This window comes from Drosophila serrata, unplaced genomic scaffold (assembly GCF_035046125.1).
Source record: "Drosophila serrata isolate PLE 108 unplaced genomic scaffold, ASM3504612v1 contig_249, whole genome shotgun sequence".
In the NCBI taxonomy this organism is placed as follows: Eukaryota; Metazoa; Arthropoda; class Insecta; order Diptera; family Drosophilidae; genus Drosophila; species Drosophila serrata.
In genome coordinates this window covers 1,224,045-1,239,067 of record NW_028257147.1, presented here as the reverse complement: position 1 = coordinate 1,239,067, position 15,023 = coordinate 1,224,045, and the positions used below count along the sequence as shown (strand labels likewise).

The following is a 15,023-nucleotide window of genomic DNA, read 5'->3' as shown; positions in this document are numbered from 1 at the left end:
AAATTATGGGAGTATAAATTGTTTTAACATTCAAGCTAATTGATAAACTTGAAGTTTATGAAATGTACTAGTTAGAAATATTTGATTATTTTTATTTGACATTAGCAAGGGGTTTACTTGGTTTAGAATGCTATAAAAATGATAATGAAAGTCCCTGAAAAATATTAGTTATTTTTCATATAGGAAAATGTATGTTAAAACCATATATATTCAATTTCAAACTATGTATTTATTTATTTTGTAAAGATTATACCTTTTTCTTTAAGGATAAACCCATCAGAAGAGATACTCATAGCTGTGAACTCAGTAAAAATATATATTGTTTTATACTACTTAAATGTTACAATTGTAGTGTACTATCAAATGTCAAAAGATCAGGCATATATATATATATTTTTTAGTCCCCCTTTCGATATCACAAAGTGCGTGGAAAATGCGTGCAACAATTGAAGCATAAAAGTCCGGTAATTGCTGTTTACAGTCGAGCGCCTAATGTGGCATCAGACTAGTCGTCATATAATTGTTTGTTGAGGGGCGTTTAATGGCCTTTATGCTGGCCAGAAGAAAGAACCCCCTCTCCCTTGGCCCATTATTCTCTTACACATGTAATGCCGGCACCATCCAAGAACGTCAGAGTAGCAGGCCTGTTGTGTTGCTGCCACACCCCGTTGCAACACATTTATGCATATTCATGTCATAAATTTTAAAGCGAAGCCAGGGCGGAGCAAGTCAAACTAAAGATAACAAAAAAAAATACTGGAAAAAAACACAAATTTGTATGCATGAGCGCATCGTCATCGTTGCGGCAACCTTGAGAAATTGTTGCACATTACACAAACCTCTGGAAAAATAAGAAGGAGTGTAGAAAAAAAGCGCAGAAGCCAAAGCCAAAATCCGGTCTTCTGCAAACTGGTTGCCACACTTGGCATTCGATCTGCTCATTTATCACAATCTGGGGCAGTTTCCAGTGTAATCCAACAATGCACTTGGTTTGGTATTCAAATTAATCGCAGTTCAGACACTCCATGAACTCCATGAATTTCCTGTCTTAAATCGCTTTATGGGTTTGCTTTTATATCTGGGTTTTATTTCAATCAAATATTTATTAAGGTAATTAAGTTGAGATTCTGACTGTGTGTTCAGTTTTGTTCTTTCAATTAGAACTTGATGTGGGCTTTTGTTAATGAGCAAAACAGTCAAGGTTGAGGTAGTCCGTTAATTAAAATTTATTAAAAGCAGAGAAAAAGAGTTGAATGAACACAGGAGTGAGTTTGTGATTTTAATAAATATTTGTTGTTAAAGGTTTTCAAATAATTTACATTTTTTAAAGGAATTTAAAAGAGTGTTTCAAAGCAAGAAAGTAAGGCATTTTTTCTTAATATGCTAAGGAAAAAATAAATAAAAGTTTTAGAATCTTTAAATATTGCTAATTACTTAGCAAAATATTTGACAAAAATAACTCTTCTTGTTACAAATAAATTAAACACAAAATAAATATATTTCGGAAATATAATTACCGCAAAATATTTCCCTTTTCTTTCCCAATCAACTTTCAATTTGAAATAAACATCCGTAAAAGCCAACTTTACTCATATCTCCGTTTAAATATGTATTTATATTATTAAATATTTGAGGTAATTGCTCTAAAATTACTGACACAAGCATCTAATGCCATCATTAAGAGATTTTTCATGCATGGAGAGATACCAATTTCCAAATAAAAGTTTACTGAACTGAAACCCCAAATTATTTGGCTTAAATATATAATTTTGCTTTGAAAGAAACCTAAGAAAAAATGCTTTAAATTATGTCAGAAAGTCAAGCAGACAGAACTTCGAATATAAAATGAAAACAAACAGAGAAATAATAGAAATAATAGGTTGACTTACCTCTTTGAATGAATTATATAATGACAGACACAATTAAAACTAAAAAAAAGTAAATAAAGATATATAAAGCATCTTCATATAAACAAAAGAAAAGAAAATAAAACACACAAATTATTTAACTGCTAAGTAAGTCATGCGTTATGCAGATGACGCGTTGCTTTTATTGTTGCTTCAAATTCTGCTGTAATTGTTGTTGTTTTCCTTTTTTTGTTCAGCTTGAAAAGCCCTCTGAAATATTACATTTAATATTTTTTAATGGCCTGGCCATGTTGTTGTTAGTGTTGCCTTAATGGCCCTATTGTTTTTGCTTAATGCACGCCTCGTTAAATGTTTTTTGCCCGCGATTACAGCCTCAGGCATCAAATTTGAAATCGCTCATACGCAATGTATGACCCCACACAACAATTGCACTTGAACTCGGCTCATTTGTGTCACTTTGTGCACTTGTTGTTAACTTATTTAACCAGGCCGTGTAAGTAATCGCATAGGTTTTATTTTTTAGTCGAAATAGAGACAGAGATACAGAGTTTGCTGCTGTTGTTACCTGCTGAATTGTTCAAGCATTTTACATTTTTCGCATTTTAGACCTTGACATGCTCAAAACTTTTCAACGATTTTGCCATTTTAAGGATTTCACTTTTGTGCCCAAAATAAATCTATTAAAACAGCTTTAGTTAATTGTAAATTAAATGTGTTTAATTGATGGAGAAACTTTAAGAGGTAAATTGAATTGAAGTGTAAATAAAATCTAAAATTAATTGGTTAAAGCAAAGAGAATTGTGCAAGATTTTTGAAAGCTGCTTAAGATTATTTTTACTTATTAGTTTGATATAAGATTTCTATAAACATTGTTTCATTTTAATTATAAGCATTATAGCATTTTACTTAGTGTTCTAAAATTCTTAAGCGTTTGCAATACATTTTGTTCTACACATAATACTTTAAATATTATTAAGGCTTCTTCTTAAATGCCAACTAAAATCTTAGTAAAAAACCTTGGTTACCGATTATCCAGGTCAAATTTGTGTGTGTTTTTGGCCAAGTTAATGCCTTGGCTCTGCCTACACCATTAAAATGTCTGGTCAAATATTCAAACAAGTCAAGAATAAATGCATATTTGTTGAATTTTTTGGTGTTAGTGGCACAACCAGAAGTTACGCAATTTATGTAAATTTTTGCACAGCATTTATTGGCAATGTCTGGTTGTTTTTAAGATAGGAAATCAAGACTTTTATCTAAGCAAGACAACAAATTTCCATTAAGAATAAGAAAATGTAGTTTAATTAGTAGGTTACTTCTAGAATAAATAGGTATATATTTATTTATATATATATATATATTATGTAGGAATAACTCTACCCAGGCCTGATCATACCACTGCGCCTTCTACGTCTTCCAATCCCGATCCAAAAAACTAACCCACTCCCTAGGTATTTCCTATCAGAATGCAAGAGGCTTACGTAGTAAGCTTCCTAACTTGTATTCTGATAGCCTTTCGTTTGTATCTCAGGTTATTGTGCTCACAGAAACCTGGTTAAAGCCGGAGATTCTGAGCTCCGAAGTTTTTCCAGCTGTGTTCACGGTATATCGGCTAGATCGCCCTGTCAGACGCGGGGGTGGAGTTCTAATAGCGGTGGACTCCTCACTCACGTCAGAATTATTAACCTTCGAGGAATGTAACGATTTTGAATTCCTCTGTGTGAAGCTATCTATCAAAGGTAGCTCCATTTTTATTACCTGTTCCTACATACCTCCACTGTCGGAACTTCCTATTTATTGGAATCACCTTTCCGCTATTCAGATGGTTTCCAGTAGACTTTTGGATAGAGACCAGTTGGTAGTTCTAGGAGATTTTAATATCCCTGGTGCTATTTGGTGCTCAAATAATTCCACCAATACTCTCCATACACCTACACAACATGACTTTATCGCTGGCTTGTATGACATTTCGCTGTCTCAAGTCAACCATGTTCGAAATTCCTTACAGCGCTTGCTCGATCTTTGCTTCGTCTCTGATCCTGCGAGAGTCAGTTTAGCAAGGGTGGCGCCTCTGACGCAGCCCGAAGATCCTTATCATCCAACTTTCGATGTGACTCTTGATATTGGGTGTGACGTACAGAATATTTCTGATCGTCCAGCCAATAAAGTCCTATGTTTTCGCAAAACGGACTTTGAACGGCTGAATAATTTTATAAACGAGTTCAATTGGTCTGATCTATACATGTGCACTGACATGGCAGTTGCCGTGGATATTTTTTACAGTGCCATGAATTCATTTTTTACTGAATGTGTTCCGTTATATTATCCGCCAAGCTCGAATAAACCGCCGTGGTTTACTAAAGAGTTGAGCCGACTTAAAAATAAAAAATCTAGACTGTATGCTAAATTCAAAATCACCGGTTCTCAATCTGCCCTTTCATTTTATTTATCAGCTCGGTCAAACTTTACCGTGCTGAACGCGCAGTGTTATAAAAACTATTTAACTCGTTGTAGGGCCCAGTTCTCACAGGACCCAAAACAGTTTTATAATTTCGTTAACACTAAACGTAAACCTAAAACAAATCCTTCCTCGCTTTCATTTGAAAATACTACCGCAAATAATGATCAGGCAATAGCCGATCTATTTTCGCAGTTTTTTCAAACAACCTATTCTAGCTCTTCGTATCTACACCAGACCTATTCCTACGACATACCCAAATCAAACTTAATTTTCTGTCCCAGCCTAAACGAAAGCTCTCTCCTTTTAGATCTTCATCGTGTCAAGCCAGTTTATTCGCCAGGTCCCGACGGAATTCCAGGCTGTGTGCTCAGGTATTGCGCCGACGCCCTGTGCTATCCCCTTCTGAAATTGTTTACCTTGTCCTTAGAAACCTCCCACTTTCCCATTATTTGGAAGGAATCGTTTATTATTCCTCTCCACAAAAAAGGTAGCAAATTGGATGCCAGCAATTATAGAGGAATCTCTAAGTTGTCGGCCATCCCAAAATTATTTGAAAATATTATCACCCCTCATTTACAGCACCTTTGTAGATCGGTTATTTCTCCATGTCAACATGGTTTTATTAAGCGAAGATCAACAACAACAAATCTTTTGGAGCTCTCTTCCTATATTATAAAGGGCTTCCATAATAATTGTCAGACAGATGTAATCTATACTGATTTCAGTAAAGCTTTTGACTCTGTTAACCATTCTCTCCTCGTTAGAAAACTCGATTCAATGGGTTTTCCAAGTGATCTTCTTAATTGGATCTCAAGTTATTTGAATGGCAGGACGCAAAAGGTCCTCTTTAAGAATAATTTATCCAATGTTCTAAGGGTTACATCTGGCGTCCCGCAAGGAAGCCATTTGGGACCCTTATTGTTTACATTATTTATAAATGACCTGCCCAAAGTCTTGACTAACTCCAGAGTACTTATGTACGCGGATGACGTCAAGCTTTGCGTGCAATACAATGACGTTGCCTGCCAGTCGGATTTACAAACAGATCTTAATAATTTTCAAACTTGGTGCCGTGTAAACTTATTAAACTTAAATGACTCGAAATGCAAGCTAATGACATTCTCACGTGTCGTTCCTAAGCTTGCTACTTACACGCTGAACTGCTGCTCTTTGGAAAGAATTAATTCTGTTGACGATTTGGGCGTCCGCTTGGACCCTAAACTTGACTTTATTGATCATATTTCGTCTATGGTGAATAGAGCCAGGGGTGTGCTTGGATTTATTAAACGGTGGTCGAAGGAATTCAATGACCCCTATGTTACTAAATCCTTATATACTTCCTTAGTTCGTCCTATCCTAGAATATGGATGCTGCGTTTGGAGCCCTCAGTACGGCGTCCATAGTAAACGCATTGAGTCGGTTCAAAAGAACTTTTTACTTTTCGCTCTACGCGGTTTAAATTGGGATGCAAACCAAAGATTACCTTCCTACTCTAGTAGACTCCTATTAATAAACTTGCCGTCCTTAGCCAATCGTAGAACGATGCTAGGGATAACCTTTATTTTTAACCTTATACATGGTGATGTGGAAAGTGCTGACTTGTTGAGTCAGCTTAATTTCCATGTACCATGTAGAACTACTAGATCCTATATCCCATTAGTGTTGCGCCACTGTAGAACCTCCTTTGAACTGCATGAACCTTTTAGAGTGCTATGTGCAAATTATAATGATTTGTACACACTAATCTCTAACGTAGATACCCTTCCTAAATTAAAATCTTTAATACTAACACACTTAGTAAGCATGCAAGCTAACAATCTGGCAGCACGCCGGTAGTTCAATTTTCCTCGTATTCTGTCCTATATTTTCCATCGCGCCTACTAACACCTAACCCTAACAGGCACGTGCCTGGTGTCATACGGGCCACTTGAATGTACTGAACTTAGTGCATCAACGTCCAAGATATATATATATATATATATTAAAGTGGCTAAGCTTTAAAAGAATTAATTTTAAAAGGTTAAACTTTCTTATTAATATATTAAAGGATTGTTTGTGTACATTATGGGAATCAAAACATAAATCCATATTTAAATGGTTTGGTAATAGAATTTTATATACAAATTTTTTGGGTAATTCAAGATTTTTCAAATATTCTAACTCAGGCAAAAATGCTTAAATTTCAATGAGGATAGCTTTTCTGTTATTTTTTTTGAAAGGTTAACAAATCTGCATACTGAAGTTTAAAATTAAAAAAAAATACATTTTTTGGTAAATTTTTTGACATTTTTAACGATTACAATATTTTGAAAAAAATTTCAAACAATTTTTTACTTGGAAGCTTGGCTAGTTTGAGTCAGCTTTTTGTGTTGATCAAGAATATATATCATTTATAGGGTCGGAAATGATTCCTTCATAGAGTTTCAAGCTTCTAACTCAAAGGAATTTCCATATTTTTTGTTTAGTTATCTTTTCTAAAATTATGAAATCTCTTTATTATAGATCACTTTGCTGATCAACAATGCTGGCGTTGTCTCTGGCCTGCACCTTTTGGACACACCTGACCATCTCATCGAGCGCTCCTTCAATGTGAATGTCATGGCACACTTTTGGGTAAGAATTAACCGAGTAAAACAAATATATAAACAAGAAATGTAAAGAAGCTAATGTGTGGTTTATTCTTAAACAATGTTGCAGACGACAAAAGCGTTTCTGCCCAAGATGATTGAGAATGATCGAGGACATATTGCCACAATTGCCTCGCTGGCTGGCCATGTGGGCATTAGCAAATTGGTCGATTACTGTGCCAGTAAATTCGCAGCGGTAAGTTTTACTGCAGGGAGTTCCCCCCCCCCCATCGTCTTCTTCTTCATTTCGAGAGTTATCGATAATTACAGGTTGGCTTTGATGAGGCTCTGCGTCTGGAGCTGGAAGTCCTTGGCCATACGAACATCCGTACCACCTGCATCTGCCCGTTCTTCATCCAGGCCACTGGCATGTTCGACGACGTGAATGCCAGGTGAGTGTGTGGTGTCCAGTGACTCCTCTCCTTTCCTTTCCTGAGTGAACTGACATCTTGACTGAGGGGAAAAAATGATTACAGATGGGTCCCCACGCTGAATCCCAACGATGTGGCCGATCGTGTCATTGTGGCCATCAGGAAGAACGAGAAATTGGCCGTCATTCCTGGTTTCCTCAAGGCCCTTCTCTCCTTCAAGTGGTGAGTAAACAAATGGCCTTTCTCACCCGTCGAAAATAATGATAATAATTATAATTTGCTGCACTTAATTAGGCGCCATAATGGTTGTAAGACCTGTCTTGGGGTCTTGTAGTTCTCCTGTAGTCTCCCCTAATGGACAGCCCATCAAAATAAGAAAAAAGAAAAAGAGGGGAAAATGCCTTGACTTGAATATTTTCATTTGAGTTTATTTAACGTTCGCTTTGGTGTAGTAAAAGGGGAAGAAATTAATCAAAAATGGGTGTAGAATGCGGCAAATAGGTGTTGTAGTTCATTTTGATTTAAATATAGGTTATAGTTTGTTGATTACAAATATTAAATGTACTATTTAATAGGTTGTCTTGAACATTTATAATAATTTAGATATTTCTCCTAGTCAAAACATTGTATTTACAAATTTTTCTCAGAGGTTTTAATTAAGAATGCTTTTAGTTAGCTAAATGATGTATTTTCAACTTAATTATAATGTAGTTTAGATAATATTTACAAGAAATCTTTGTATTTTTAAAATTCATTTAATCATATTCAATTTATTACAATTATAAAATAGTGTAGCTTAGAAATCCCCATTATTATGTTCAAGTAACTATTTTAATTCCTTCCAGTTTATGGGAAACTCGTACTTTAATATTTCTTACAGCAGCTTCAAAGTTAATCCATTTAAAATTTCATTTCTGTTTATACCCAAGGGAAACATTCTAAAACTGAGTATTTCCATTAAATATTAATGGTTGTTCTTTTTCTTTAGCTGTAGAAATAAAAAACAGGAAAAACGTTGTTATTATTTCCATCGAGCTTGACCACATTTTTATGTCAAGCATCAAAAAAATATGATAAATATGCCGACTTGAGCGAAAAGTGCCTATTCATCTAGATACACTGTTAAAAGACTTTATTAAACAATTAAAAATATTATAGTATGCTTTGAAGTAAATTAACTATTATTAAAGAAAATAATAACAAGATAGGAAGCTTACTTCTGAAAGCAAAAGAGTTACTAATAGGATTATGGATTGGATTATATTTAATTATATTATATATAATTATACTGGTTAAGACTTACCATTTTCATCCGTGCTTAGTAACTTCCGGTGTAGAGTTATATTTCCAGTGACTTTAATTAGGCTTCTTATGGTATGACGTAGTGAGCTGCTTCCTGTTTATCCAGATCAAGATAATATTTTTGGAGTCCAAGGGCAATCACTATCACTTCCACGATCACTTTAGATGTTAACACTGGGTACCCCACGGACAGACTGAGGCCGGCGGGCCAGAAGCGCCTCTATTTATAGTCCCCGAGTAAAGAGAACAGGGAAAGTGAGAGTTAGAGAGAGAGAGCTATCACTAGAGAAGCAGAGAGAGAGTTAGAGAGAAAGCGGCGTGCCTAGAGCGAGAGGCTTACCGATCAACAGACATGCTGAGTGGGAATGAGAATGAGAGGGAAAGAGAGGGCTGGAGAAAGAGGCAGCCAGTGAGTTAGAGTAAGAGAAAGAGAAAGAGGCAAGGAGGGAAAATAATTAAAATTACATTTTTAATATATCTCAGCACTTCCTGGCCGCAGAATTGAGTGAAAAATATTGAAAAAACTATTTAAAAATAACTTTTTAAATTTTGTACCTTAAACTTGATTAAAAAATATCTTAAATTATGTTTTTAATTTTTTTTTCGATCCAAATTCAAGTGTAAAAATCCCCCCACTATACAAAAAATCATAGCGCACCCCCCTAAAAACATTACCATGCCTAATGGCCTTTGCTTTTAATGTGTTCCTCTTTAATAATGCATAATATTTACCTTTTGGCCTTAACTCACCGCTCACCCCTCACCATTTTTGTTTTGTTTGTATTTTCCCACAGGACCTTCCCCTGGGGCTGTGTGGGCGGTCTGCTGAAGCGCCTGGTGCCCGATGCCTCGCCCCATGGATTGCCCAGCTCGATAGTTGCCCCCTCGCCGCCCAAGTCGCAGGCCAAGGCCATGTCCGCGGACATTGCCGCTCTGGATGCTGAGCTGAGCAGCGTGACGCTGCCGGCGAAGCCACCCTCGATGCTGATCCAAAGGACGCCGTCGCTGGGGGAGCGTGTCCTTTGAGCAGGGACACCCTCTGCCCCCCGCATATCCTGTATATCCTGTATTGTACCACTCACTCCTTAAAACATTGCGTGTGTGTGTGGAGGAGTTACGAGCATGTGTAATTGAATTTCATGTTTTTGGCCGCTGTTAAGGAGAGGAGAAAAAACCCATTTACTAGAAATCTAAGCTACAAATCTAGTGATATTACATTTAGTTAAAAGTAGTATGAAAAACGGGGAAAAAGCGTGTTTAGTCTTAATTAATTGAATTATATTTTTGTAATGCCTGTTCTATATGTTAGAGATAATATCTTGCATTTTGCATTTTTTGCCAGTAATAGTCATCACTTAATTCTAAAAAAAAATCAACACTTGTCCCATTTTTGAAAACTAGTATCTTTGTTATATTACAAATGTTATTTTTTTTCTTATATAGCTATAAACAAATTCTTAGTCTAGTTTAGATTAGTTTTATATATTACGAATTATTGAACGATTCACAATCATTTTTATGTATAAACAAAACAAAATTTATGTTCAAAATATATTGTATATGAAGAAAAATGAAACTAAACAAAGAGGTTTTTGTTCAAGGGAGCTTTGGTTTGGCTTAAGATATATACAAAGCTACTTAAAACTAATTTTAACATAACTATAGCTCCGTTTCCTACATTTACATTTTTATAAATATTTTAAAAATATTTTAAACTTAACTAGCAAAAGGATTCTCATCATATTTCACACTCAAAGCCTTGGGCACCTCATATCTACCCACAGGATCCCTGTAAATAGGATTCTCCTGCCTCACCCAGTTCTTCTGATCCTCCTCAAATCTGGCATATTCCCGGGCATCCTTGGCCCTTATGCACCACCATATAAGACACATTAGGAGCAACCCAGCTAGCACAGTAAAACCCGATATGAAACCAAACAAAGCCATATAATCCAAGGGTTCACAATCCACAGCTTGGATGGATAGCTCATTGGAGGGATTGATGACCTGATAGCTAAAGAAGCTATCACACTGAATGCCATGCTTATTCACCATCCTAACCAGGCAACGGGCCTGTTCCGGTTCCAACTCATGGACAAAACGATATGTGAATAGCTCTTGACGGTCCAAACTTTTGCAAATTTCACTCAAATTATCACAGGCGCCCATGCCCTGCTTCTGCTGAATCAAACAGGTCACGCAAGGCTCATAGAACTGACACAACTTGTTATCCTTTTCCGGATCAATTTCACAAAACTTGCCCAGAAAATCATCCTCACAGCTGCATTCTCCGCAATCGCAGGCTCCTCGCTGGGAACAGATCTCTCCAGTGGGTCCACGGCAAGCATCCATATTCTCGGCACAATTACATCTAGTGCCGGACCAACCATATTTGCACACACACTGACCACAGGAGCAATCAGCCACTTCGCTATCACAATCCACACACTCCTTGCACTCACAATAAGGACCCGTATAGCCAGGATCACAGAAACAACTTCCGCAATCACAGTCTCCATGATTTGAACAAACCAACGGGGAGTGAGTTTGATGCAATAAAGGTTGACGACACTTCATGAGCAGAGCCTCATTATTGGTCACATTGGTGTTATCAGTGGGACAGGTGCAAAGGGTACCTGTCCAGCCCTCATCACAGGTGCACATGCCACAGTACATGTAACCCTGTTCCGAGCACTGAAAGCGTCCGTATTCATTTTCCGGATCCGGTTTTTCCTGGCAAGGACACGGGCGCTGCAGCTCCACCTCCAAATCCATATATTCGCTGAGTGAGGTTTCACCCACGCGAATGTTGTGGGTCTAGAATTAAGAAACAAATTAAATTAGATAATAAAATCTTATATAATATTCTCTCACTCACATAATTCTTATCTAAGGGGTACTCTTTTAGTGTGACATCCACAAAAAACTCAATTTCCTTGCCCAGCGAAACATTATTGCAATAGTTTCTTTTACGTAAACTGGGAAACTGTCCAGCACAGTCGGTATAATACTCCAATTGAATATAATCCGGACTATTATCAGCAAATTGAGTGCGTTTAATCAAGCTTTCATAACTGGAAATACATAAATAAATAAAATTAATAAACATTATACATTAAAAACCCCTTTAAAGAACTCACCTCTTTTTAATTAATTCCAATATATTAGAGGAATCCTCACTCAATACATCCACATAACTGATTTCTTTCATCAAGGCACTCAATTCCCTGTAATTGCTCACTCTATCCTGGGTAACCGCAAAGATCACATTGATTTTCCGGCTCAGCAACTCTCGATAGATCTCCTCCAGTGAAGGATAATCATATTCCAAGGATCCCGTATACTCACCAGCCTGATTAAGATGACATTTCTTATCATTCCTCTGAGCAATGCCAGCGAGTAGACCATCTCCAGCCAAGTGCATAAAGCCATCAGTGACAAGGATAACTATCTTACGGGCCTGCTCCTTCCAACCGATCTCCTTGGGGCACACTATAACCTGCATTAGGGCATCCAAGCCACCCTCAAGATTATCCAAATTTGCAGTAATTTTACTATTAGCCACCGCAGCAGTAAATGAATGTATATCCTCCGTCAAGGACAATTGATGACGATACCCATAGGTGGGCTCACAAACCGCCTGTTCACGTTCTTGGGCACAGGGATTGTCCATGATGCCAGGATTAATCATAGGAAGAGCAGGCTTATCAGCAAAAGAACCAAATCCCAGACGATAGTTATCAGTTAAATTTCTCAAGGTCTTTGTAAGTTCAGCTCCCAACTTTCTCAGTGTCTCCTTATCGTCCCTCATTGTCCAGGTGAGATCCATCAAGACGTATAAATCGAGGGGATTATTGCGTGCCGTTCGGTAGCTCAACTTGATGCGTTGCGTGTTTCCTGTAGCAAAAAATAGGGAAAGGAAGGAGAGTTAAAAGTTATAGATCGGTTTTAGTATACAACGACTTTGTTTATGAGCTGTTTTATGGGCTGACACATCTGCATCAAAAGAAACCAGTCTTTGGGTACTTGACTACCTTTTTCTAGCACTTGAAGAAACTCTTTTAAAAAAATAAATACTCACAAAAATAGACCAATTTTAAGTCTACCACGATAGTATTAGAGTAGGAAAACTAATATATTTCTTTTCTATAATTTGTATATCATTTTCTTTAGATTTTACCCCTATTTTTCTAAGTGCAACCTGCTTCTGTTTGCCAAACCATTCATTATCCCTTGAGCTCTGTTCACACCCAAAGCTAAATGTTTGGTTTCTTTGTAATCCTCGTAAATGTGCAATTTGTCTGGTTCGTTTTTACACCACTTTTTTTTACCTTAATTAGTGGGTTTTTTTAAGTAGTTCTTAAGCTGGTTTTGCGATCCTCTCTTAAACGGTATGTGGATGGACATCAAAGTGGTTAACAAGCTGTTGAAACTAGCTAATCATTGGCAAGTCATACATAATGAGTGTCTATAATGGTTTAACTCAACACTAAACACTAATTGAGATGTCCTGTTTTTTTAAGACATAAAGTTCTAAAGGGATTGGGGATATAGTTTTTGTGTAAGAAAATTGTATCTCTTTGATTGAGTGAGCAAAAACTTGGAATTGTTTTTTAAAAGATTAAAAAATACAATACTTCCTCTATTTTTGTGTATTTTGATTAAAGTTAGAAACTTAAAAGGAAGGAAGGAATCATTTTCGACCCTATAAATCATATATATTCTTGATCAGCATCAAATGCCGAATCGATCTAGGCATGTTTTGAGGAAAATACAAATTTTAAAATTTTAAAATTTTTACAAAATTTTGCAAGTGTTTTTTTTTTTAATTTTAAATTGAGTATGCAGTTTTGTAAGCCTAGTAAAAACTTACATAGGACAGGCTTCCGAATTAAAATGAATGCTTTTTTGGCTTAGTTATGAGTTTATTAAACTTTGATTTGTCCGACAAATTGCCATAGAAAAATATCGAGTATTATGTATTTAAATAATTCGAAAATTTTAGGCTTAGTTTTGATAGATTTACCATAATCATATAAAGCTATGTGTAATTATTCTTAGGTAATAATCTTTTAAGAAAAATGATTCATTGTATCACTGGAAACTAAGTAATAAATCAATAATATAAGAAAACTGATAAGAAACTTAACAATTACAAAATCTAATTAATCCCAAGATCACACTTTCTTATCAATTGGGGTTCAATGCACTCTCTCAGAGAGAGAGAGAGAGAGCAGCTACAGAAAGAGAGCAAGATCTCCTCGGCTAAGAGCTATGTATTCCCACGCTAAAAAACAATAACAAATAGCACCCAAAGATGTGACAACCACAAAATACTGATAAGCAAAACCCAGACACAAAACAAAATGTTAGAAAATGATGTGGAACAAATCTGCAAAGCAAACACACGAATAAGGGGGAAAGGCAGAAGCCGAAGAGTGACACATTCCATAGAGAAAAAAAAAAGAAAACAAAACTAATATGCGGTGAGAGAGAGGAGGAGAGAGGGGTTGGGAGAAGGGCTCTCCTCTGACACACATTTGATAAGATAACAACATTTGTATAAAAAATAAAAGGGAGCAATATACACACACACCTTTGACCAGCTTGAGGTATGCACGCTGCGGTGTCACCTGTACCGCTTGATCGTCATTGGTCTCGTAGTCCTTTAGGGGCTTTTCCTGCAGGATATCTAAAGCCGGCTCATTCCTGTATATCTCACTTTCGCTGCAGTTGTTCGCCAGGAGTTGGGAGCGAGTGAGGCAGCGATAGAGGTTCGATTCATACACCTGGAAATGGGAAAGAGATAGAGTAAGGGGAGAGAAAAGGATCAAGGCAATGTGACCATTTTATATTAAATTTAAGGATCTTTTGATATTTATATCTATATGTAAATGAAAAGATTTGTTCTTTATCTTCCGGATTAAGTGATAAGAAATGTGAGTAATAGTGAACCTTTTAAAAAAAGCTATTGTTTATTCCTTAACTTTAATTCTTTTATTAAATTTAAATGGTCACACTGTCAAGGATCTCTCTGCGATTCTCACTCACCTTATCGGTGCACCAGGCACAATCCAGGTGAGCAGAAAGGCATCTCTCACAGCTGTCCGCATGCCGGCATTGTTCATCTGAGAGCGAAAGAGAGAGCGACTAATAATTACCATTATGTAACGATAAGTTCACATAATGTCAACGAACCGACAGAAGCAGCTTCTGAATGAATTATTCCCGAAATTAGAGCGAGCAGGGAGATCAGGAAAAACACCTGGGCGACAGGTGACGTCATTTTCACGTTCATTTTAACTGAAAATTTTTCTATTTTTTCAATTATTATTTATTTAGCAAGCAATGGGGACACAAAACAACCGTGCGGCTTTGAAAGCCCAGCGAAACT

At 36.5% G+C, this 15,023-nt stretch overlaps 2 protein-coding genes across 7 annotated transcripts in view; one reads left to right on the top strand and one right to left on the bottom strand.

Annotated features, from left to right (window-relative positions):
- The window catches only part of LOC110187453 (estradiol 17-beta-dehydrogenase 11), a 25,694-nt gene extending 15,489 nt beyond the window's left edge, over positions 1–10,205 (top strand). For all 6 annotated transcript variants that reach the window (XM_086832413.1, XM_086832412.1, XM_086832414.1 and 3 more), the window contains exons 5-9: positions 6,832–6,942; positions 7,027–7,152; positions 7,227–7,348; positions 7,433–7,549; positions 9,424–10,205. In XM_086832413.1, coding sequence (XP_086688539.1) covers positions 6,832–6,942; positions 7,027–7,152; positions 7,227–7,348; positions 7,433–7,549; positions 9,424–9,655 — 708 coding nt within the window. In that variant the 3' untranslated portion in view covers positions 9,656–10,205. The remainder of the gene's footprint in view (positions 1–6,831; positions 6,943–7,026; positions 7,153–7,226; positions 7,349–7,432; positions 7,550–9,423) is intronic.
- Positions 9,872–15,023, bottom strand: Itgbn (Integrin betanu subunit). Its single transcript, XM_020956851.2, has 6 exons — positions 14,828–15,023; positions 14,681–14,757; positions 14,226–14,418; positions 11,770–12,526; positions 11,508–11,703; positions 9,872–11,446 (listed from the first exon to the last, which is right to left on the bottom strand). Exons 1-6 carry the CDS (start codon positions 14,925–14,927, stop codon positions 10,346–10,348), a joined length of 2,424 nt encoding a protein of 807 aa, XP_020812510.2. The 5' UTR covers positions 14,928–15,023; the 3' UTR covers positions 9,872–10,345.

Coding starts and splice junctions, on each gene's coding strand:
- Itgbn (XM_020956851.2), bottom strand. CDS start 14,927: ATGAACGTGAAAATGACGTCACCTGTCGCCCAGGTGTTTTTCCTGATC. Junction 12,527..14,225: donor ATACCTCAAGCTGGTCAAAG/GTGTGTGTGTAT, acceptor TTTTTGCTACAG/GAAACACGCAACGCATCAAG. Junction 11,447..11,507: donor ACCCCTTAGATAAGAATTAT/GTGAGTGAGAGA, acceptor TCTTAATTCTAG/ACCCACAACATTCGCGTGGG.